The 26,300-nt window shown below is 40.7% G+C and overlaps 1 protein-coding gene across 2 annotated transcripts in view; it reads left to right on the top strand.

Annotated features, from left to right (window-relative positions):
• arap2 (ArfGAP with RhoGAP domain, ankyrin repeat and PH domain 2) overlaps window positions 1-26,300 on the top strand; it is a 158,976-nt gene that overhangs the window by 47,599 nt on the left and 85,077 nt on the right. For both annotated transcript variants that reach the window (XM_063469944.1, XM_063469942.1), the window contains exons 10-13: window positions 5,332-5,438; window positions 16,298-16,497; window positions 24,216-24,301; window positions 24,506-24,688. In XM_063469944.1, coding sequence (XP_063326014.1) covers window positions 5,332-5,438; window positions 16,298-16,497; window positions 24,216-24,301; window positions 24,506-24,688 — 576 coding nt within the window. The remainder of the gene's footprint in view (window positions 1-5,331; window positions 5,439-16,297; window positions 16,498-24,215; window positions 24,302-24,505; window positions 24,689-26,300) is intronic.

Below are 26,300 nucleotides of genomic sequence, written 5' to 3'. Positions count from 1 at the left end.
CACATTAGGCCTCTTTTTCACTAGCACCTGCTCGACTCGACTTTATTCGGTTACAGGGGTTTTAATGTGGGTGGGATTGTTATAGCAAGGTGACCTCAAGCATCACGACTTCATTTGTATGATACATAAACGCAACACAACAATGGAGGGCATTGAGGCGATTGTATACCAGCTGGTTGATCTGTCACTAAAATGTCAGCACCTCATCGTGTAGCCATTGACTCAGCTCGCTTGGAACTCTTGCCAAGTAGGTACTATAAAAGGTACTTGGTACTGGGGACTACCACCTAATGGAAATCCCTAAGAACAGAGTCCAGCTGAGCCGCGTAGGCCAGGGGTGGCCAACTCCAGGCCTCGCGAGCCGGTGTCCTGCAAGTTTTGGATAACACCCTGGGTCAACACACCTGAATCAAATGATTACTTCATTACCAGGCCTCTGGAGAACCTCAAGAAATGTTAAGGAGGTAATTTAGTCATTGAAATCTGCGATGGATCAAGGACACATCTAAAACCTGCAGGACACCAGCTTTCGATGCCTGGAGTTGGACACCCCTGGAGTAAGGCGCTAGTGGAAAAGAAGCATTACTGACCTCTTGCCAGTTAACCTAATTAGTGACAAAATGTTTTTTCTTTTGTTTTTTAACGTGACATCAAATTTAAAACGACTTTTATTTTTGTTCTTAAAATTACAAAATCATTTTTAGCATCCGATATGTTCTGTTTTCTCCACTGTGATTAAATCTGGCTTTATGAGATTTGTGTTCTGTTTTTATCTACTTTTTAAACAGCTAGACAAAAGCTCACGGCGGGGTTGCACTTTCAATAATTTTAACTTTACTGTAATCAAACACCATCATGCAGTAAAGTTCACACCTGCTGCAGCGCCCACCAAACACGTTGCTGTTCCTAGACATTGCTGCGCGCACGCTCAGGACTCATCTGATCTCAGCTGCACACAAATAAAGATTCATGACAGTCTTGTGTGTTTGTGACACCGTCGTGTGTTGTCAGTTCTGTGGGCAGACGCTGTCAGCTGATGGGGGAAATAAACCAAATGAATCTGACCTTCTACTGGAGCTAGAATAAAAGTCTCAGAATAATCAAAGTCCCCCTGATTGAGGTCTGTGCATGCTAAGGTCCGGGTGGACTGACACTCGTTGGAGTCATGTGTTATTAGTTACACAAACCTATGATCTTTATTTTTTCCAGACAATCTCACGATGGAAGAGCTGTGAGAGTCTTAAAAGTCTTTACAGCTACCTGCAGGATCCCCAGTCAAGCTTTGTGAAAACTTTTTAACCAAATGACCAAAAATGTGACTTTTATTGGTTGTTGGTTGAAACGCGCCCTCAACCGACTTTGAGGAATACAGAAATTGAAGACATTGAACTCTTGTCTTCATGCGTTCATGTCGCCGCCCTTCGTCGCCTCGCCGCCCGATCTTTAAAATAATCAAATAGTCTTTTGTCTCCATGTGTGCTCTTTTAAACTCGCCTACCCCCATGTGAGCCTGCACGCTTTTAGAGCAGCTTTAAGTGGTTGAGTGGTTATGGAATTGGAGATAGACGTGGAGGCCTGCCTCTATTTGTCTGGGTTTCTTTCAGAGCGGCTCGGTGCTGAGAAGTGACTGACTTGGAAAGCTCTGAGAGAAATAATTGGATGCACGGCTGGAATATTCCAAACGGCCTTTGTGCAGAATTCACGAGGTTAAGCGTGAGCGAGACTCTTTGTCCTTCACGCCTTGTAACAGTTCTGGAGATTTTGTTGATGAGCTGATTTTTTTTTTTTTTACTTTTTTTAAAATAAAAAATTAGTTTCACCTCCCTGAGATGCTTTGCATATGGACCACAAGTAGTAAGTCATACGCATGCGTGAGAACATTCGCCTTAGGGCCTTTTCCCCTCTCTCTCCTCCTATAAGCGCCATTAATGCCTCCTACCCCTCAGCAGTTGTAAAAAGGGTTTGTTTTTTTTTGCCTCTAATGCCTTTGCTTCTTCTCTCCATCCCTCCATCCTTGGTGAATTAATTGGAGAGGGCAGGAGGCTGCAGCACATATTGGGTAGGTAACGAGTGGTGAGGGCTGGACGGCCGCTAACACCCAACTCTCTAATTGGCTGCCTGAGTGAGATGAGGGTCATTAGATATAGGTGACTGCTTTGCCCTCTCGGCACATGCATTCAGACAGGCGTGAACACTCATGCCTGCATGCACGCGTACACATGCAGACATCTTTCTGCTGTCATTTTTTTTTCTTCCACGTAAATAGTTTGTTCTTCTGCGGGGCTTTTCGTGTGTTTTCTTTTACAACGCCACATCGAGTTCCTCCTCTGATCTGAATGGACGGCAACTGCGAGCTCTGAAGAAGATTGCATTTCTACTCCATGACCCCCACGCTCTCATTACAGCGTCATGCGTCTTCAAACCTCTGAACGCGCTGAACTTAAAAGAGCAACAACTGTACGCGGCTGTAATTGATAGGAGAGAGAGGCAATTTTTTGCTGCCCTCGAGGCCCTCGCGTCAAAAGTTTCAGCTCAATTAGGACCTGGCCATACGAGCCTCACTCTCACATTATCTCTCTCTTTGTCTCCGTCGCTTATGTCATCCTCTTGTGAGATCAGAGTGTCTTAATTACTCATAACGCTTCACAGGATCTCCGCATGACGCTGCCTCGTTGTCCTCTCTCGGTATCGTTGCGTGGAACTGTGGGACGGGAGAATAATTGGTCGCGCTTTTCACTACAGTCCTCTAAATTTGTTTGAAGTAGTCTAATTGGGGCTAACGACGGCCAAATGAAGATTTTGACAACATTAGCCTCAATTGATCCAGCCCACACAATAGCAAAAAGATCAGGCTGGAAATGCTGCAGCATGAAAAAATATTTAAGTAAACTTCCATCTTGGATTGCAATCTGCAAAATCTGGCTGCTCTGAGAAGGTGGTTGCTAATTATTTAGCAAGAGATATGGCAGCGCTCTTCTCCTTCTCACACACACACACACACACACACACACACACACACACACACACACACGCACGCACGCCTCTCCTCACCGCTAGGTCGTGCGTTTCCAAAAAAGCGCCTAATCAGTGTCGATGGTGTCGATTCATTTCCTCCTTTGTTTGGCGTAATTAGTGCAAATTGTTTTCGCTGGTGAAGAACAGTTAGCGCAGAAAACACACATGATTTATAGCTGGCACAGCGTGTCAGCGTTTAGTGCTCCTCACTTAAGCAGTATTTGTAATTCGCTGTTGGAGTATTTGTGTAGATGGTGTTTTATTCTGGCTTTTTATACACACACACTTTCTCTGTCAACTGCTCAGCTGACCCCTCGCCTGTCTCACCCACTCTCAGTGAGGATTATCACGACCTCCCTTCACACGCACGTTCTCCCCGGTCTCTCCCTTCCTCGGTGTTCTCGCGCTCTTTGTCACCCTCATCTTTTTGAGTCACGTTTTTTTGGCTTTGTCTCAGTGCATCAGGGATGCTTTCGAGTGTGTATTTTTCTTTACTGTAAAGTTGGAACCCTCTCTGTTTTCGGCTCTGTTTTGATGTTTTGCTTATATGTGTGGGAGTGGGTGCGCTTCTTCCGTCTCCCCGTCTGTTTTTCCGTCTCTTTCTGGCTCGGAGCTCTAGGCTATAGAAAATGGTCTAAACTGCTGTGAGTGTTGAGGGTGAAGTGGGATAAGGGAGGGGCATGCAGAGTTACAGTGGAACTTGTGAAAACTGTGCCTCTGCACATAACCCCTATTTTCTGAAATGTGCCTCAGAAAACATTGAGGCTGAAAGCTCGGGTTGGTTTGGATTCCCGAGATGAAACTTTTGGCTTTAACAGAGCTTTGCTGTTATGCGCAGGTATACTCTCCCTATCGCTTTCTGTTTTCTATTGCTTTCTATGTGTCTCACACACATACACACTTATCCCTGTGTATCTCTGCAACACACAAACACGCACATCACATACAGAGTCAGTTTGTGCGTCACTGGTGAGGAGAGGAAGAAAGCCAATGACAGTTCAGCAGGTCCCTCTCACAAGTCTAACATTATATCCAGTTCCTGTGTGTGTGTGTGTGTTTATGTATATACTATATATACAGTTGTGACTGTGCTTCTTCCTCAGTGTTGACATTCAAGCCTCATTTGAGTAACAGGTTGCGACTTTAATGAGCTGACCTGTTGATCCCACCTTATTAAGCAGGGTCTGTAATTTGACCAGAAGGGGCTTGAAATACTGCCCAGTGGTTGAAGCCAAATATTTGCAGGGCCCTTAGGGAACATTGTTTTTAATATTTTCTGCATTAATTTTCAACTTGAAGCATATGTCTGTGCTTTAAAAGTGGGGGAAATAAAGATGTACAGGAAAGTAACACTCTTTTAGTGAGGAAAAAAAAACTTTCGCAGTTTGTTTCAGTACAATTCAGAATGCCATGTTAGGCCAACACTTCACAATCAATTTTGATGCTTATTTATTTATTAAGAAGATTGTTTTATGGATAGAAGGGGCCTTTAAGAGGCAGATAAGCACAACATTAGTAGAGTCCGACCTATTTGGCAGCAGGCCGATATTAGCTACTTTCCAGTCTTTCAATACCTGCATTTATAATGGTCAATTCATGCTCACATCCATACATATGGCTAATTTATAATCACCAGTTAATCTAACCAAATGTAAGTCTTTGGACTGTGGGAGGAAGCTGGAGTACCTGGGGACTCCACAGACATGGGTTGAACATGTAAAACCCACACAGAAAAGACCCAAACTTCTTTCTCTTTGTAGGAGAACCCTGAGATTATTAGCTTGTTTAATGAGCTAGAATAAAAATTTAAAAAAGCAATTCAAGTACAGTGAATTTTAATTTATTAAATTACTTATTTGCATCCTTGTCAAGACTAAGCGGAGAAGATTCAAGGTATTTAATTGTGTACCTTCCAAACATGATGTTAGCGTAAATGTCATGTAATATTAGCTTAGCTTAGCTAGCCTCTCTGTTAAAATTTTAAAAAAGAGAGTTAGGTTTTGTGTATTCTGAGTTATGAGTATTTTGGTCATGCTTGTTTGTTTTGTTGCAAAGATGCAGGTGAAAAGAATAATGAAAAAAAATGTAGAAATAACAAGTGTTTGTGTCTAGTTGTTTCTCTTTGGTTTCAGCCTTAATGCTAAGCTAGGCTAACGAACTTGTGGCTTTAGCTCCATATTTAACAGTCAGGTAAACACTCAATCCTGTAATGTAAGAAGAGGATAAACAGTTCCTTTTTATATTTTCTGCTGAGAAAATGTGAACCATCTGTTAAATAGTTATAATTTTTTCTATCTTTGTGTTTGTGATTTTCAGGATTACAAAGCGGGGCTGGCTGTCGCTGAAGTGGAACTGACCGCTGCCAACATCAGAGACGTGGACCGCAGGGGCTTTGAAATCAACACGCCCTTCAAAAACTTCTGGTATGTCTACTCTTCATTTGTGTTTGTGCAGGGCTGCCTCACCAGCATGTGTACGGCATGTAGCTTGGCATGCAGCGGCACCTATGTTTCTGCACGCTTTTTCCACCAACAAAGAGCTATTCATGCTCGGCTGCACGTGATATTTGATTTGTCTTTTTATGTGTGTGAGAGAAGAGTGCACTCTATCCGTTTGATCTTTCAGCTCTTACCTTAACACATACTCTGCTTCTTATTTCTTTTTCATCTTCTCAAAGACGAATGTTGGAAATGATGGCGCCCCTCGCCTTCGATACAGACTCTCTTTTAGCCAGGTTGACATTGTACACCTCCACATTTGTTTAAATCTTACCGTAGGAGGCTGTGGGATGTCAAGACATAATTTCCAGTTCTCTTACAAACAAATCCTGCAGGATCATCTTCTAATTCTAGCCACACAGTTTAGGAAATGTCCTTACAATAAGTCTCTTGTTACACTTTATTCTAATCTCAGGAGTCATATCTCACAAACCATCCCACTTTACAGCTACAGTAAAGGGTGAGGGCAGAGGTTTTAGTTAAGCTGCTCTCATATATTGAGGGTATTAACAGTCACACAGTATGATAAGAGTTTAGGGAACTTTCAGTCAAATAATATTCACATAGTCCCATCACAGTGGCCTCTTTCTTTCTTGTATCAGAGGAGAGGTGGAGAATTTATTCACCAGTATCTTGTATTTTTTGGGAGTGTATATTAATGAGATGTAGCTGTTTGGAAGAAGTTGATTTCTTTCTGTTTTTGTTCTTTTTGTACGTGCTACCTACCTAACACCTCACTTCATTTCCTCCCTTCAGTTTTGTGAAATGTGCAAAAAGAAAACTATCCTTATCTGTTAAAAACAAGAGTTCAATTAAGCTGATACAGTCAAATGTGCTGATGAAGGGAGCTGGATGAGAAGTGTTACTTTGTTAGTGAAAATGATTTAAAACACTGTTTTAGCAGAGCCTCTGAAAAAGTGGAGTCAAACTACACAATAACAGCCACACATTAACCGCATCTCTGCTATATTGCAGTGATTGAAGATGCCTCTTTTGTCAGGTCTCAGCAAGTTCATGGCTAAATCCTTGACTTATTAGATGCATTTGCAGTCTTGGCTTAAGTACCAAGTCAATGACAAAAATTGTGAAAACACAACCATGCTTCATCTTCATATAGTGGTGTAGATGCCACAGGCAAGAAAACTGCTGAAAATTGAGGGGAGGAAACCCCCCTCCCACATATATCAGCAGTGGTGCATAAAGAAAACAACTGCAGTTCATCAACCTCAAAGACAGGTATTTGATTTAGTGCGCACAATTCAGCGTGTGCAAGTTTCAGCTGTTCACTTAATTATAACATCATGATGTTAATTAGCTATTCTAAGCTCATTGTGTTCAGCAGTTTTGTTTCAATATATATGTCTTTTGTATTAAGTGTTGTGGAGTTTCACAGATATCTTTTCTAGTACAGGGCGTGTACATGTACACTGTGTGCACACACAAGGAGGCAATAAATAAGGTGCTTTTGTGCAGATATAACCAAGTAACTGTGGTATGCGAGTGATCTGGCTCTACAGTTACTCTCTTGTCCCTGTAGGTTCTGGTTAGACCAGGCCTCTGCTGCAGTCACCTTCAGTTGCTGCTTGTTTGTGAGTCTCTGCATTCAGTTTTGTATTTAATAACTGATGAGCTGCCCTTTTGGGTTGAGATCAGATGACTGACTTGGCCATTGAAAAATATCCAATTGCCTCGTGAGACTCCTGCAATATGCTTTGGTTCATTATCCAGTCAGTTTTGTAGCATTTTTCTGAATCTGTACACTTCACAGTTCATCCTGCTGCTTCTACCAGCAGTCACATGGTCATTAAAGGAGACCTGTGTAGATGTTTTCTGGCAGTCTCTAATCTGTCCTCATTGTTCTTAAGTGTAACCAGTGGTTTGCACCTTGTTGTAAGCCCTCTCTATTTCCACTCATGAAGGCATCTCTTAATTGTAGACCTTGATGATGATTTACCTACCTCCCCGAGAGTGTTTTTGACTTGATTAGATGTTGTGAAGGAGTTTTCCAGACTGAGAAACCAATCATGTAATCATCTATTTTAGTTGTTGTGGTCAGCTGGTCGGTTCATTTATTCTTGTGAAGATTGTTGCAGACTGTTAACCTTGGCCGCTGCTAACATTTTTGCTGTTTTCCTGGTAGATTTATGTAGTTTTTTTTTGTGTAATGATGGTCTCCCTCACCTGCACTAACATCTCTTGGTACGTCATATTGAGAGTTCTAGTACCAAACGCAAGTTCTGTACTTAATTTTTGATAAAACAGTCCTCACCTGGCCATCATACTGTTGCTGGTTAGATCCTCCAAATGTATAAAAATGGCTGTAATGATACCTGGCTAAACCCCTTGAATTAAAGCTGAAAGTTGGATTTTAATCACTTAAATGACTGTTTGATTTAAAACCATCTGCTACAGTCACATAAAACAGTGCCATCATCCAAGAACCTGTGGACATTACTGTAATAGCGAAGGGGTTGTCCACTGGTATGATCATTGACTTTGTTCTTTGAGAGAAAAAAATAATAATAAAGATTATAGCACGATTTGCGTGTTACACATGGTATAAGAGAAGGAATGCTTTTTCCAGCTAATAATACTAAACATTAGTCGTTACTTTTTGTGCTCTCTGTAGATAAATGTGCACAATTCTGAAAAAAGCTGAGACGTTTAGAGTTGAAATTATCTGTTTTTTCATAAACAAATTAATCTGCAAGGACTCGATGAAATACATAATTGAGTATCATCTTGGCCTTCTGTAGTAGATGTTGAATATGTTCAGTCTATCAACAGACAAGAGAAGCAATTTGCAAACCTTACCTCGCCTTCAAGGAAACATTGATGGACATTTTTTGTCATTGTTGGATATTTTGCAGACCAAACAGTTAATTCATGGCAGACAAATTGAGACTGAAACAAATTGCTTTGTTATGCAACCTGGACATACCAACTTGCACAACTTGCACAACTTTTTGCCCTGCAATCATGATGCAGGATTTCATCATTAAGCCCACCCAATCAGCGAGTTACCTGTCGGTCTGCAAGGCTCCATTTTTACTCCTCGTGGTTTGTTTGTGGCAGATCTAAATAACGAGACAGCAAATTTAATATTTCATTTCTGGACCAGCTGAGCAGAACCGCAGATGTGAACGTGACCTTAGTGGTTACATATCTGAACAAAAAAAAAGTTTCTTAAACAGGAGCTCAGTCAAAGCCATTGAACCAAACTTATTTTCATTGTCAGTCATTTAATACAAATGTATGCGCTTTTTACCCTTTGTATTACCATAGATGTTTTCCTTTGGGGTGTAACTAATGAGCAGCCGTGTCACAAAGTTAAGCCTGAGCTCTAATGAGACAAAAGAGAAACTCTTCATAAGTTTGCTTTTACCGCATTTAGCAGCACTCCTGTCAAATCTCTGTGACGGAGCATCTTGTAACTCACCGCATCCGCCTCTTACAAACTATAAACATATTGATCATAGCGGGGCGTACACGATCACCATGCTTTTTTATGAAGTCTCCCCTGGGAGCTTTGTGCAGGTATCTCTGCCTCTGTAGGGCACAAAGCCTTTCAGGTGACTCGAGTCCTGTGGGCCTGCGATCAATGAGCGCGCTGCTTGTTTGTGCTGTAATGGCCCATTTAGAATACAGCCGTCACAGCTGCCTGGACAAAGCACGGCTCGTTTGTTTGCGTGTGCTTTTGCACCGTTTCCTCTTTTCAGCCCTTCCTTTTTTCTTTCTTTCTTCTTTTTTTGTGTTGCCCGTTGCCTCGCGTAAAGATTTTTATTTTTGCTCTCATTCCTCCACGTGTCTGCTGTATATCCGATCGATCTGTTTGTGTCAGCTCCCTTGATGGTCCCATCGTTTGGCACCTTCGTTAATACGCTGGATGTAATTGCCATTTTGTAAGGACCAAAAAAAACCGAACACAATAGTGAAATGAGCTCAAGTCCCCCGAATAGTTTTGATGAGATGATTTTAGAAAAGGTTAGAGTGTGTGTATCTGTGTGTGAGAGTGTGTATCAAATCGATTGGTAGCCCTGGGAGCGTTCTCCTACCTGCTCAAGGTGGGGATTAGTGAGAAATTCATCTAATCACTTTAAGCTGTGGAGACTCACTTTGGCTTTTCTATTGTTTTCGCTGCCGTTAAGTGGACGGTCCGTTGTGTTGGATACAATAGCAAACTTTTAAGAGTAGAGGGAATGACAATGAGGCACAGAGGAGAGGAGACGTCGGCAGGCAAAGACGTTCAACTTTGGGGAGAGAGAAAAACTTTGGGCTCATGATCAGAACACACTTGTCCTACAGTAAAGCTGTAGATAAATGCCTAGCTCAAGGGCATATTGGAGAAAATCCATGTTTGTCTGCTTTGTTTTTTGTTTGTCTGATGTGTATTGAGGTCTTTGGACAGTTTCACAATTTTTCTGCCTTGGACAGAAAGTATTTGGTAATGAAAGCTCTTGGCGGCCTGGTGTTTGGGCTGTTCTGAGTGCGGGGAGCTTTGGTTTTTGAAGGACTCATTACTGTAAAGTTTTTCAAATGTAATCTGTTGCCCACTGATTCCTTTCAACTCCATTGTATCAATTGAACAGAAGGCGATCTTGAGGTGGATAGCGTAAAAATAAAAAAGCTCTCTCTAAAGCCATTAAGAAATCATTGCTAGAAATCACTAGGGGTAAGCGTTCATAATTTGGAAAATGACCCTTAAAATGGTGGTTATATTTCTCTAGTCACTTCTAATATCACCGTCCCCGTGTCCATTTCTGCCGTGTTACTGTTTGCACCTGTCTGTGAAAACTGCTGGGCTTCGGTGTTGTATTTGCACCTTATTTCTTTTTAACTGTGGATTTTGTCTGCCATTACTTTCAGTGTAATGTTATTGAGAAGGTCTTTTTTGTGTTTCCAATGGGAGGAATGATTACAGTGTCCACTGAAGGCCACTTCATGTTTTCAGCATGTGTGCTCACACACAGCTCCAGAGTGGAACTCAGCCTGTGGCTTGCGCACACTTCTACTAGTTCATCTAAAAAATTAAAAAACAAAACCACAAAAGGCGAGAAAATCTTTAAAAATTTATTTTGTCATAGTTTAATTGAAAAGGATAGAAGTTCAAATATGTATTACATCTAATGTGCAAAAATTCAAGTCTTTTATGTTTTATTTTTGATAAATATGGCTTTGTGAGTCACAAAAAATAAGAAATCCAGTATCTCAGATTATTAGAATTTCATTTTATTTCAAGTTGGAGTAAATTACTTTTCACACAGCGTAAATACAGTGCATCTCTCAGTCTAGTTAAGTACTAAGAACCATCATCATGGGAAAGACTGCTGATTCAACAGGTGTCCAGATCATGATAATTAACACCCTGCACAAGGAGGATCGCCATAGGAGGTCATTGCTGAAAGGCTGGCTGTTCAGAGTTCTCTACTGAAGTATATTATTGGAAAGTTATCTGGAAGGAAATGTGTACAAGTTACAAGGATGACTGTAGTCTTGAGAAGATTGTCAAGAACTTGGGAGCTTTCCATAGAGGGACTGAGGATGGTTTCAGTGCATCAAGCACCAACACGCAGTCTTGTAAGGTCTTCTGGAAAGGAGCTCCAGCTTTTGCGCTGCTAATGCCACTCATGTACCAGCGACAATATCGGCATCTTATCTGGGCTAAAGGGAAAAAGAACTGGACTCATACTTAGTTGGCAGTCCTCTTTTAAGAAAAAGGTAAATTTCGGATTTAATTTTGAAGCCAAGGTCCAAGAACCTGACGGAAGAGCTGAGAGGCACATAATCCAAGATTTTTGATGTCCACTATGAAGTTTCCACAACCTGCCATGATCTGGGGTACTGTGTCATCTGCTGGTGTTCTTGGTGGTTGGCCTACTGTGTTTCATCGTGTCCAAAGCCAACGCAAAATCTGCCAAGTTTTGGGTAATGTTTCCATCTTCCAACAAGCTGTATGGAGATATTGATTTCCACTTCCTTTGCCAAAACTACTACCACATGGTTTGCTGCTCATGTTATTACTGTGCTTTACTGGCAAACCAACTGATAGGAACCCCCCAAAAACAATCTTTTGTCAAGATGAAACACATCAAAGCCAAAAAATACAGATGAGCTGAAGCTACTATCAAAGCATTCTGGGCTGGACTTCAGCAGAGCTATAGGCCTTGATGCACCGATGCAGTCGCTCATGGTACAGAATGCCCAATAAGGTCTTCGGGGTACAAATGAAAAGACTTTTAAGGAGTTGGACATTTCTCTATTGTAAATCATTTCAGGAAATGACAACAGGATTTATTTCCCGAGCTAAATGAAAAGAAAAACAAAAGTCCTCAAATTGGGCACAGATGGGTGAATTTTAACATTTATTTTTTATTATTATCTCTTTGTGATTTTGTTCATTAATAACATTGCAGATGGACATAATGATAGATGTCACTCATGTAGAATAACACAGTCAATTTAGTGGTGTCAGTGACGGGTGGTTAAATTAATTTTTAGACTGCAGGATATAAGCTCTGTGGGATTCTCTCTGTAAAGGAGGGCAACTTTAAGAAGCGATGTTTGTTGGTTTCTTGTCAAGGTCATAGGGGCTGTATTGATTATCCACAGTTTAAAGCGCGTCACTCTCTCCGTAATAAACACCTCTGGGAATGACTAGTTGTCATGGCCAGATGAATTTTTCAAGAAATATTGAGGTTCTCCATCTTAAACTGGCTGTTACTCAATATATAAGTGCTATGTTTAACAAAAACTATTTCTCATATAACAAGCCAGAGAAACTGAGAATGTCAAGCCACTAGACTTCAAAATTGGATTACCAAATTTGATAGTTATAGGGCTTTTTGTGTAAAATACATTTTCATGAGTGGGGAGTCAAATTAAATCCTTGGGTGAATGAGGAATCTTGAAGCTGACTTCAGAGAGCGGACCATGAAGGCCATGTAGGGCATTTGAAACTTAGTGTTAGAGGGTCTTATTTAATGGAATTGCTTGACTTTTCTTCTTGTTCACTCTGTATTTCAGATGAAATATGGAGCTAGATGAGCTGCTTAACTTACTATAAAGACTATAAACCCAATTATAAAAATATCACATTGTGCTCAGAGTAACATGAAGACTCTAGGATGTCATTGTACCTGACAAAGAAATCGTTTGCTATCTATATCTCAAAGAAATTGTTTTCCCCATTTCCTAGTTAAATGTCTCTTAGCTTAGATTTAATCGACAGACGTGAGCGGCATTAAGCTTTATTGGAAAAGAAGATAGCACACGAGTAATGTATTTACACCAATTTTATTAACCATTTTTCCGAACATTCAGTAAATTTCTATAAAAAATTTATATATTTCCATGGACTCGACCACCAGGATTCACTTACGGGTGGACTAATGTCAACCTAGAAGTGACTAAAAATGCAGACCCTATAGCTGTTTGAGCCTGGCTCCAAAAGCAAGTTAATCCTATGATTAACTACAGTACACAACTTTGCAGTATTAAAAAGTACGTTTGTAACCTGTTGTAAAAAAGAGTTTAGTTTTCCCCATAATAACAATTTGTGGCAGAGGTGTGGTCCCTGACTCAGCTGCAGGGGAGGAGTGGGGCAGGGAGCTCAAGAGGGCAGTGCCAAGGAGGCTGGAGGGACAGGTGACGGTGAGCTGACTAATGAGGTTTCTCCCTTTATATATAGTGAAGCCAGAACCCAGAGGAGGAGTGTGTGTGTGCTGACAACTGACTGGAAAGTCGTCACATTTTCTTTCACTTCATGCTGAGAGAGGAGGAAAATGGTGGGTCAACACACCTGAATCAAATGATTAGTTCATTACCAGGGCTCTGGAGAACTTCAAGACATGTTGAGAAGGTCATTTAGCCATTTAAATCAGCGGTGTTGGATCAAGGACACATCTAAAACCTGCAGGAAACCTTGAGGCCTGGAGTTCCCTCACCCCTAGTCTACAACTTTAATGAGTGGCGAAATCGTATTGTAGCCTGAATTCCCCCCCCCCTGTTTTCTAGAATAGAATCAACATGCCGATCGCTTTGAAGTCTTTTTGAGCTGGTTTTCAGCTTTGCATTGTGTTGTTCGTTTTGTGTTCATATGTAAATACTAAGAGATTGTATGTATGGCCTCTTTTTAAAGTAACAACCCCAAAACTTTCATGACAATTGGACGGAAAGCACCAGAATGGAAAGATTAGGATTTCAGATTTATGGCGCAGTGCTATTCTCCATATAGTTGAGCATCCCATCCTTACAGTGTATGGATTCAGCTTGCTGACCGACTTTAGTAGGCTTAGCTGATAAGTTAGAAATCCAATTTCTCATCCGAATATGGTAACTCATAGCTCCAAATAACCAACATTGCTACAGACAAAATGCTAGGCTTTAAAATATGAATTGAGTCCAGAATCTGGTGGACAACATCGCAAGAGCTATATCTGTCTTTTATACGGCTGAACAGCCACCTGTGCAGAATTTTCACGACTTGCCAGCACTCTACACTATTTATTCCCAAAGGGGTTGCCATGACGCCAAAAAGAGATAGAACATTGTTAACTGGCTAGCTAGCTAGCATTAGCGTTACTAAGAAAGTTGGTTTTACCGGTATTGTTTGTTCATGTTTCTCAGGAGTGTATTCTTTATTTATTTTAAGGTTTAGGTTTTGTGCACCTAGTTTTCTTCTTTAGGTTAGTTTTAGCTAACTATGATAACCTTTGTTCCACACTCAACTTTTGAGCCTTATTTGAGTAGAGCACTGAATGTAGCCACACTTGACTGTGTGAAAAGCACTTCTGCAATAATAATAGCAAGTATTTAGTAGCTACTTGCTATTATTACTGCCTAAGGGTGCGATTTAAGGCCCTCGATTAGATGACTTTCAGCTTTTCTAAATGGCCAGATAATTACATGGAAGCAGCATGAAATAGCTCTGCAGTTGTAGTTTGTGGTCGCAGAGCGCCAGAGGATATAAGGTTGTAGCTGTTGCTGGTAAGGGTAATTGACAGATTTCATCAGAATACAAGATTGCTTGTAAAATGTCCAACTTACAGCGCAGATGCAAGAAATTATTTACCATTAGCTTGTAAAGCAGTATAACCTCTCAATCTCATCCATTTTTGGAGGTCTTCATTAACAGAACACTAGGTGTATGATTCAAATTTCCATTCAAAATTATTTTATTTTCCTTCCGTTTAACGTCTGTTGTCCTTAAAGCTGCAGTCTGTTTTGTGGCCTTACTTTTGACCCAGCCTTCACTTCATATCTGAAAAAACTCTGACACCTTCACATACTCCTGTGCTGCCTCCCGCCTCCCATTGGTCCCTTTGTGGTTTTTCCGAGGCCGCGTTGCAGTTGAGCAGACAGTGTGAGCAGTCATCTCTTTTGATGGGCCCCGGGCAGAGACCAGTGGGCACAGAACAGCTGAACCCAATCAACCTATCGATCTCGCCTGGGTTACTTGGGCGAGGCTGGCCTGGTGCACATCCTCTGCTCCAGGCTACCCTCACCTCGACACTCCCCCACCCACCCTCACCCACACCCCTCTGACTCAACATCTTGAGTCTTACTTTACACTGGTTGCCAGGTTACCATGGAGACCGCTGGTCCCATTTCTCTTGTCTAAGTGCTTCTTTCAGTCAAGCTGGGGTGCTCTCCGTCTCTTTCCCCTCAGTTTTATATCTCTGTCTATCTGTCATTCTCCCTGGCTGTCTCTTTGTCTCTTGCTTGCTCCTACTTCAGCTTATACGTGCACACAGGTTGCTTGTTACGCACATTTGGAATACATTTAGATAATACTGAGATAGTCATTACTTTCAGCAGCTTCTTCTTCAAAATGCACGCAAAATGAAACACTGTCTTCTTCATTGGCAACCTCTGCTTTCTGTCCCTGCAAGATGTCTGCATGAGGGCTTGTTAGGTAGTAACAGACTTATACTGTGTGTTTGTGTGTGTGTTCGCACCAAAAAAAATCTATTTACTTTGGAAAATTAATGAGAGCAACATGAATAGATTGAAATATTTGCAAATGACATGCAGTGCTTGTATATAAGGCCTCTTGAGTATGAGCAATCCCTCTGAAATAAGACCAATAGTTGGAGAAATCTCATTAATCTCATCATTGTAGCCGGGTTATTATAGTGCATGTAAACCTAAGTGACTGTTAATGATGTATTCTCCCAAATATTCTTAATGCGCTTGGCTACAACTAACAAATTGCCATCATGTGGCAGTAATTTCACTTACTGCACCCATGTCAACAGAAGGAGCACCATCTGTATTGCCAAGCTCATCTCACTCCTTTGCCTAGCCTTTTTCAGATTTACAGAGCTCTTGCTCCAACTCGTGCTGGAGCAACAGTGTAAATCTGATTTAAAAAAAAATATATATATATATTGAAGCTATAAATGGGTTATGTTTATCCTTTTTTTTTTCCATCAGCACTTTTTAACTTTTCTGGGTCTAATGTAGAAATAATATCCTGAAAGAAAGGGGGGAAAAAAACACTCCTCATTAGAACTTTATAGATTTTAGAGGTGCATGGTGAGACATATTGATTTACCTGCCCCCTTCCCTCCCCCCTATCAATTTCACCAAATCTATTGCAATCACACGTAGGCATACACACTTAGCACCCCCGTTCCCCTCCAAAACTACTCCAAATACTGCACACCCCCGTAACCCCTGCCAAGCGATACTGTGCTGTTTAATTGCTCCCTCAAATCAAATCAATAACAGTGAGGTATGTGTTGGGGTGGGGGCAAAAAAAAAAAAAAAATCAATTGTTGCAGCTTCACGGCCGAGTCAGAACGGGAGAAGCAGGAGTGGATTGAAGCGGTGAAAGAATCGATTGCCGAGACACTCTACGACTATGAAGTGGCAGAGAAGATCTGGTTCAAAGAGGCCAATAGAAGCTGCGCCGACTGCCGCGCGCCGCAGCCGGAGTGGGCGTCGGTCAATCTGGGTGTGGTCATCTGTAAGAAATGCGCAGGTAAGGAACACAGGTATGCTTCTCTGCTTCTTGTGCAGACACACACATGCTGGATGGAGGTGGGCATGCTGCTGATAATAAACATAATGTACATGAATGTTTTTCAGAGTCACAGTTTTGTGCCAATGACAGCCGCCCGTCAACAGGCTTAAATTAAAAGCTGCGATTCCTCATCTATGAGGATGGATCCTTGGATTATTATATTTAAGCAGCTGAATGATGAAAACACATAAAAATGTTTTCTATGGCTGTGAATCAAATAATCTTTAATTTTTTTCTGGGAAATATGATGGAAACAAGCCCTGGGCCTTGTAATATTTGTCAGCTAATGCAACAACTACTGCAAATTAATGGCAACACCCTATGTTAGGTATATTTGCCAATAACTAATTGTTTAATTGCATACATATCAGTAGCACAGTAGTTTTAACCCCTATTAATTATAGAGTAATTATTTAAATACTGCGTATCAGTAGCAGATGTGGAAGTTGTTATAAATTAATTATGATTACAAGTCTTTCTATGGCCTTAGTGAGGCCCCACAAATGCTCACTTTGTAGGGCCTACAAACCAGTGAGCAACCTTCACTCACTTGGGAAACGAGTATATTCCTTGACCAGTTGGCGAGTGGTTGTTGGAGGTTGCTGGCAATCTGTAGGTGAAACTGGCCTCAAAGGTATATGGTGCTAAAGGAAAACCTCCTTGCGATTGCTTTGGCCACCAGCAGATTGTCACACTCACCTGTAGTTTGCATGACCATAAAGGCCTTCAACATGCTTTCTGAAGCATGTTGACTGCGGGGGTCAGGCACAGTTTTTACTTTGACCCCTCTGTTTCTGGTTTGCACCGCACTTGGCTAGTAGTTGGCCAGTGTTTTGCAGACAAATTACAGGTAACCATAGCATTCTGCTATTGACCAAAGCAAGCACAAGGAGGCTTTTGGTACAGCCGATTTTTCCCATTTCTTCAGTGTTAAGACAATTTTATCATTTATTCATTTAAATGAAAAAAAAAATCACATTAAAAATGATTTATCTAAATATTTATTATAAATAAAGTTAAATGAGCTTGTTGACTTGAACTCTTATAATGTAGAGTTCTGCAATAAGGTAATGACGACTTTAATAGATGCTTTAAAATGATTAATAAGCAGCCGATGTGCTTTTTATCATCCTTAAAGTTGATTCTGTTTATCTGGACGTAGCATTTTCAGTGGGAGAAAACATACACATGTGCAACCATTCATGTGTGATTGGGGGGAATCACAAGTTTGCACTATGTGGCTATAAAAGCTCACAAGCAAGGCACAAAGCAAACCAGCTGGAAATGCCAGCAGAATATTATTTCCTCGTCTCTCTGAAGTCAGAACTTATGGAAAGAAACAAAAAATAAACACCATGCCGCGTGTAAAAAGTTATGACCGATGCTCAGAGACGTGCCAAATTAAAAAGGAATGCATGTTAGTGCTCGGCTCCTCTCTGTGCATGTGTGGTCTGATGTGTGTGCCTGTCTGAGCGTGTGCTCTGACCAGGAGGCTCTTTTGGAATAAGATCTCAGGTGATAAGCCACTTATGGGAGTTGGCGTCTGGCCTCTGGACTCTCTAATCTATTTGGCTATACTGGATGGCTCAGATGAAATGACAACAAAGATTAAGCCACAGGCGAGAACTTGGGGGATCCCGAACTTCTTCTTGACCCTCTAAACATGATTAGAGAGACGTGGCAGCCATGCTTGATGTGCAGGGATATTTTGTTGGTGTGTAGGTGTTTTTCTTTATTTTTTTATTTGTGTGTGCATGCCTATACACCCCATCTTCCCCCTCCAGATTTCTCCCAGAGTCATGCAATTTAATGCAATTCTTCACCTCACCTCTGCAAAACCTGTGTAATTGGTACACATCAGATATCCAACATCTCCTTTCAAACAGCCTTAAATGATTTCATTTGCTGAGGTGTTTAATATTACATTTTGTCGGCACGCCGGGAGCAGGAGGGGTGAATATTTGCTACGAGGGAAGCTGTCCTCACACTGTGCTCTATTTTAAATTGGGCTGTGGTCCATTTGGAATACCAATGACTGCTCATGCTTTTAATTAGCGATCTGCTTTATTGTCATGCACAATAAAGAGAAATGCTGAACAAGAGGAAGAGGAAAGAAGTAATGAGGAGGCTAATGGTAAAAATGATCCCAGATTGGCTTTTCGTCTTTTCATGCTAAGACTGAATGGATTTTAATAGTCTGCAGCTTTAGTCTTTGATATGAACAGCTTAAAACTGCAGTATTTTCTCTGTGTTTACATACACTTTAAGAATTGATAGGGTCTGTTATATTCAGAGAGTATTAAATTAATAATAGTGGATTTTTTTTCTCTGTTTATTAATATTTACAGTGTTATCTAATCACAAATGCAGTAATACATAAATTTGTTCAAAGATGTTTTTGCATACTGTCCGCGTCTACCTTGAACACTTCGTAAAATAACCTTGCCCGGTCTTCTAATTATCTTTGAATTTTTTTATTTAAAAAAAACACAAAAACTTTTATTTCTCAAGTAATCTAAGGAGCTTGGATAGAAGATGCCTGGACTTCTTTAAGTTTCTTGAAGGCTTTTCGTCTGAGAAGCTTCTTTGGTTCTAAGAGTTCCAGGTACTCCAGCCCTAGTTGGAGTTGTATCTTTAGAGGGCCGTTGACCCACATGTGCTGTATCTAATGAGCCATGGTGAGAAAAAGGGTGCGGGTCATTATCAGCAGAGGTTTGGGGTAAAACCATTGTGGGACCTTACCTCGCCCTATCATGTGACTTATTGAGATGAACTGACACACGATGTGAGTCGTTGTAGAGGCGCCTTGGAAGGGATCTCAAAACTGGATTGTAGGTGGCAGACAGTTGGTGTCGTAAGCCACCCCCTCTGTTCAAGGATGATCGTTCACAGTGCACATTGGATGGCTTCTTTCACTCATTGACATCCTTGAAAGACTGACCTTTGTCCTTTAGATGCAGACGTACAGCTGAGTCTTGTCCTGTGGAGGTGGCTCTTCTATGTTGTGCCATGCGTTTATGAAGTGGCTGTTTGGTCTCTCCAATCTTGAGTTCTGAGCTCTCCTCGCTGCACTGCACACTCTACGTTGTTTAGTTTGTGTTTGGGAGTTTTGTCCTTGGGATAAACCATTTTTTGTCTGAGTCTATGGCTGTGTCTGATATACACTGGGGATGTCGTGCTTGGAGAAAATTCTCCTGAGTTTCTCTGATAAACCTGCTACATAAGGAATGACAGTGTTCCGTTTGTCCTTCTGATTCGCCCTAGTTGGTGTCTGACCTTGTTTACGGGGCATCTTTTCTGATTTGATGAAAGCCCAATTAAGATAACCACATATTTTAAGAGCTTTCTTTACGTGTGTGTTCCTTTTCTTTCCCTTCGAGCTTAGAGGGAACGTTTTATGCCCTGTGTTGCGGGGTCTTGATTACTCCAAGTTTAAGAGTAGGTACTGGTCTTCTGGTAAACTTCAGTGTTGAGGTTTCCATTCTCCTCAATGAGCACAGCACAGTCCAGAAATGAGAAACTATTATCCTTTGTATCTTCCCTGGTGAACTTTGTTTCTGTCCACTGAGTTGATGTGAGCAGTGAAGGTTATTACTTCTTGGGTAGTTTGGTCATTTGGTTTTAGAACTAAAGAAGGTTCTCAGATGAGAGGTGAAACTTAAAGTCCAGTCACTTTTCTTTCCAGGCTCCTTAGATCACCATGACCTGGATGACTGAGAAGCTACACAGACCTATTTCTCAAGTATATTTTAGCTGTTGTTTTCTCAACAGGACCTGACTGATCTTACTAAAATATTTTTATTTGTTTGTTAAAAAGTTGGTAAAAACTATTAGTAACTGTCTGGGGTTTCTTTTCTTTTTTTAAAATAACTTCTTAAAATTACTAACCCATTTAAATCCCGATAACACTTAAATGATGCATTATTTATGCTGTGTAACTATAGCCGCTAGCTGTCTGGTAATTCAAGTTACTGAACTAAACCTTGTCCGTGTTTTGAGCATTGGTGCAATTGTCTGATAAACAGCATGGCTTACTGTCTGATTAAATGAGCTAACACCCTTCCAAGAGGTCGGGCCACATCTTGAGTGTATTTCATGTAATTTGTCAGTATTTTTGTCTGTGCAATGCACCCATACACTCTACAGATGCACAATGCTAACCAGGTGTGCAGTTGTTAGCTAATAACTTAGCAATCCAATTTTTCCTCTACCTCCAAAAACCCAAGGTAATATTATGCAAAATGCTAAGATCAGGGCTTCTTGATGGTCGTGTATTTGCTGATGTCACGGTGACCATGTCCCGATTTTACAGTTATTTTATTTCCTCATTAAATTAACTCATCTCTCCATCTATGCACTCATTTCTTTGTGCCCTTATGCTTACTACCCAAGACAGCTACCATAGAAAATGACAGTGCTTCACACATATAATGCAATAAACTTCTTTAAACCAGGATGCAACTTGTAGGCATGTCCACTGGCAACAGTTGCCATGGCAATGTGAAATTGCAGGGTTCATTGTCTTGCTCTGCTTCCTCATGACTTGTCACTGAGTGAAGGGGTCGAGAGGGGAAGGAGGGGGAATCCACACAAGCACACAAGGTTGAAAAAGTGCTCTGTGTGATGTGGATGGAGTCACCGGGAAAGTTTTTAATTGGGGGTGAAATCCTTGGTGGGTTGAGCATTAATTTTTTTTATTTATTTAACTTTTTTGTGTGAAAGCTGCATTGATGAGAATGCCCTTTTGTATGTTGTTTTTGTTCCACCGGAAATATGAAGACATTTACAGCAGCCTATTTATATGGGACGATCTCACTGTATACCTGGCGGCACATGCGCATGCACGCTTCTTTCAGCTTCATTACCCTTACACAAGTGAAAATGGTCCTGTGGTGTTGCAAAGACTCTGTGGATGCAGCATGGCAATACTCTGCTGCAAGCACCCCGAATAAAATAGTTTCACTCCTTCATAGGCAACAGGGACAGACTCTTACTCTTTGGCCTTCATTTGTCAAGTTGGACTTCTGATCTCCAAGACTGTTATTATCCCTGACATTTCAGTGTATTTTTCAAGATTGGGAAGAAAACATATTTAAATGTAACCCTAGACCACACTGCTGTATCCACCCTCAATATGTGTAGAGAATAAAAAAAATAAATTGTCCTAATGGCAGGGAAGAAGGTTATCTTTTTTTGTGTGTGTCTTTTGGGTCTAATGCTACAGTCACACTAAGGAAAAGAGTGGTTGGAGTCTGCGGCATGACCAGAATTAGTGCAATTGTGTAAAATGAACTTCCAATCTTGCTTCCTTTGAAATGATTGTAACCACTCATAGTCAGATATCGTGTTCGAAGAGACTTTAGTGCACAAAGCAGATGATGATAAAACAGCAATAAGGTGGAGTCAGCTTGGTGTCAGTATGTGATTGAATAGGGCTAAGTTGGCAATTACAGGAAATCTGTTTGCGTTTACACATTGATTAACTGCTATAAATGAGTGAAAATTGCAAATCTGTTTTGCATTTGCATACACAGAAATTCGCATCAACTGCGTACATTCAGAGTTCAGCCAGAGCCTCGTACACCTGAAACAGAAGTTCTGAAATTCCTTTAAAAACAGGCTGCTGATTTAACTGCATAGGCACCTGGCAACCTTGCATTTATATAGGAATATAAAAAGAGTACAATCAGCTGAGTCACAAGTTGAACTTATTAGTGCAGCCAGGCTTAGATTGATTGCATTGTGTTGGAAATCTATCAGTCAGTCCAAGTTGGACCACAATCGTTTGGAGACAAGTTGCCTTCCGTCACTCGACCCATGCAACTACCTTGTAATCAAAAGTGATCGCCCAGAGGTCAACCACTGAATGACCAGTTGATTTCCACAATTACTTGTAGTTAGTCGCCAAATGCAAAAACATTCCAAGCAATTACCTGCAAATAGCAAAAAGGGTACCATTCAATTTTTAGTCTACTGTGACTGAGCTACAACTTAAGAAACATTTAATCTGCTATAAAGAGGAATCATCTTATAAAAGTAGTATTGTTATTGCACTAATTTGATTGAATCAATCTAAACGGCAAACTAAGACCCTGATTTGATCAGATTAATTGATTTGCCAACTAAAGCAAGAACAGAGGTGTGTGATATCTCCTAGGAAGATATTTTAGTTTGACATGTTGATAGGTCTGAGTTTGTTGAACTAATAATATGGTTTAAATAATCCATTGGATCATCTTTACGCACACTTTCTTAATAGGATAAGACATTTATGTTCAACTCCTAACCTTAATCATAACTTCAGATACGGTGTGGATGTTAAATTAACACCACATTTAATGGAGATTGATCACATTGTGTGTCACTTGATATTGACGAAGTCCCTGACCTGATTTCACCAAATTAACTAAAAGGGAAATGTTTAGTTACCCGCTTTTTCATGCCAGAAGACGCTTCCAATAGTGAGATACCGAATGAGGTTTGAAAGTGAACATGGCGTTCCACAGGATTTAACACTGGGTCCACTAATGTTTGGATGACGTGGCATACGTCGCATTTGTGACCACTTTGAAACTGCCCTAAAAAACTGCATGTGAAGTGACATTTAAAATGAAATGACTTCAGAGTTCATAGTTATTGGTGCTGATGAGGAAAAATGTCTATAAAACTTAGAAGTAGTATAAATGTGGTTCTGTCTGGATGCCCATGAAAGAAAGCGTATAGGCTCAAAACTGTTGTGACAGGAAGGGTGGCACCATCCTTTTGTCTCTAATGAATGCACCAACTGATCACATCAAGCCTGACCAAAATGAGACGTGTCTTGGCATATCAGATTCAAAATCCAGTCTGGGAGCAATTAGACCTGTCAGTTATGTGTCCTGGTGAGTGACAAAAAAGTTTTTATGAATGGCACACGGCTTAATAATAAAAATACATGCAGGGTAGTGCTACTATGCCTATGTAAGTAATGCAAATATTGACTAGTTATAAAAAATGACTTCCTAGTTAGCTTTTCTAAAAAGAAATCTCTTAAGTGGCTTATAATTCAAAGACTTCTCACACTTGTGTTCTCTTGAACTGTGTCAATATAGCTTTTCACAGCTCATAGCCCCTCATTTTCATTTACAGCTGCTCTACTAGCGAATAGAAGACTGTAATGAGATCATGCCAAATCTAAATATAAAATTATCCACCATTACACACAGGACAATAATTCACATTCACACATACAGCATGTTTCTGTCTAATGTATTATGCATGTGTGCTCTGTCTTTGGCCATAAGCAACCCCAGAAGCCTCTCGTTCACCCAAATAAACAGGCCGACCAACAAACACAATGAATTACTCATGATTCATTAGCAATTAATGGCCCTCGTTCTCTGCTTTCATTTCCAATTAGGAGAGCTGAGGGGACTAAATATGTCTGTTGTGAGTGAGCGAACGAGCTCGCAGTCATGCTCTGTTTCTCCATCTTGTAACTGCCTGTTTATTGTTTATTCCATCACCAGCATTTGGTGTGTGTTTCAGCACGCCGAGGAGAACACTGTGCATATATGTAAATCATTATTTTTGCTTTTTAATGTGAAGTTTTCAGGAACAAAAATGTAGCCTGAGAAAGCCTTATGAACCCAATGGCTGTGCGCTAATATTGATGACTGTGTCTTCATGTGTGCCAGGACAGCACCGCTCTCTTGGGCCAAGTATTTCTAAAGTGCGGAGCCTGAAGTTGGACAGCAGTGTCTGGAGCAATGAACTAGTGGAGGTAAATGTCATGTGTGTTGCTCCTGTCTTTACCTAATCCCATTATAAGAAAGCGTATCCATTGTACTAGTACTAATCTAAAAGACTGGGAAGATGCTTGAAAGTTCAGCAATGATGATCAGTGATCATTTCAAATCACAGTAATACCTCTGCAAATAATTCTCATCCAAACGTGTCACCTTGTACATGTTTTGCAACCCCTTAGCTCTTCCTGGAAGTGGGGAACAAGAATGCTAACAGTTTCTGGGCTACTAATCTCCCCCTGGAGGAGGATCTCTACAGAGAGGCTTCTGCGGAGCAGCGGGCCACATTTATCCGCAGGAAATACAGGGAAAGGAAGTACACGAGTGTCCTGGAGGGCTTTAATGACCTGGAGCAGCTAAACAAGGTACAGAAATTATGGATGTACTGGAGCAAAAGAAGCACCAACCGAAACTGAAACTATAGAAGTCATGATCTGAGGTATAGTGGCAGTCATAAATAAATTACTTCATGAACTGTTTTCTATGAAGAAGAGTTCAGCTAATATGCCAATTTACTGACATTACCACTATTGGTGTTGGTGTGTGTGGTGGGGCGTGGTCTGCGGTGCAATGCGGACGCACCTGCATGGCATCCGCAATTACCCCCATCGAGTTAAAGACACAGGGATTCAGGGTTGTTGGTGTGTGTGGTGGCAAGGAGTATGTGCGGCCTGCAGCTGAGAGCTGTAGTCGCACTGTGTGAATAAAGTTGGCTCTCAAATCTCACCTCTGGACCCGTCATGCGTCATCCTTGCCACAGTGTGTTTGTAGGCTGCACTGTCCACACTATCTGCTAGTGCTGGGCGATATGACGATATATATCGTGTGGACGATAGAAAAGTGTCTATCGTGCCATTTGTCTTCTATAGTTTCTATCGTTTCTAACCCGAATTTTACAAATTATTACATAAAATATATCATTAACCCTTTACAACCGGTCAGAGCGGGCACACTCCGTTTTCCCTAACTATTTTTAAATCCCTGTAGAACTGTAACCACGTAAGGTAGCGCAATAATGTTTTTTTTGCATATGAAACCGTAGGGGTTGTACTTACATCTTATTCCATTAGCTTGCCCTAGGTCACGGTTTCCTTCCACATATAGCTTTGCAAAAATTGCATAAAAAGCGCTTCCAGCAACAAAAAAATAATATTCCAGACTTGCAGCAACAAAAACATAATATTCCAGAAACAGGCTTTGCCGATCCGATCAGCTGTTCATAACACTTCCTATGTTGGAATATAAGTCAGCGCGAACTATCGCATGTCCGCCATTACCTGTCCGAAACCGGAAGTGACGTCACTTTCGCGGAAAATGTAGTTTTTTAAGCTTCAAAGTCTATGTTGGTGTTTTTAAAAGTCATGTTTGACTTTATGCTCTTCTGTATCGTTTCTGGGATGCTTAGAAGTCAAATTACACTGTTGGAAATAGTTTATTTTGATGCACATGCTGTTTTTTGCAAATTTGCATTATAATATTTATTTTCATTTATATATAAAAATTTGTGTATCTCAAAAATAAAACTATGAAGACACTCAAAATAAATAAATGTAAACATAAGCTCTGGCGGACTTGGTTCTATGGTAGGTCTTAAAGGGTTAAATAGCCTGTGCAAATATATTAGTGTTGTCTTCTCACTATACATGCTCTTAACTTTATGCAAGAGATAATAAAGTATAAAAAAAAATGATATTTTTCACAAAGAAACTGTCTTGTGGTTTTGCAACATGGTGCTGCTTTACGTGCACCCGGATTTGCGACATACTTTACAGTAACTCAAAACAAAGACTGCACCCTCTCCACTCGCTGTTTACAGACTGCATACTTTCCAGATGACCACAGGTCAGGTGGTATATCGTGATATATATCGTTATCGTGATATAAAATAATTCATATCGTGATAAATATTTTTTCCATATCGCCCAGCACTACTATCTGCAGTGGTGGTAACAGAGTACAGGACTGTGCAAAAGTCTT

This window comes from Pelmatolapia mariae, linkage group LG3_W (genome assembly GCF_036321145.2).
Source record: "Pelmatolapia mariae isolate MD_Pm_ZW linkage group LG3_W, Pm_UMD_F_2, whole genome shotgun sequence".
In the NCBI taxonomy this organism is placed as follows: Eukaryota; Metazoa; Chordata; class Actinopteri; order Cichliformes; family Cichlidae; genus Pelmatolapia; species Pelmatolapia mariae.
The sequence above is the reverse complement of the archived record's forward strand: the minus strand, read 5'-3'. Positions and strand labels throughout refer to the sequence as shown.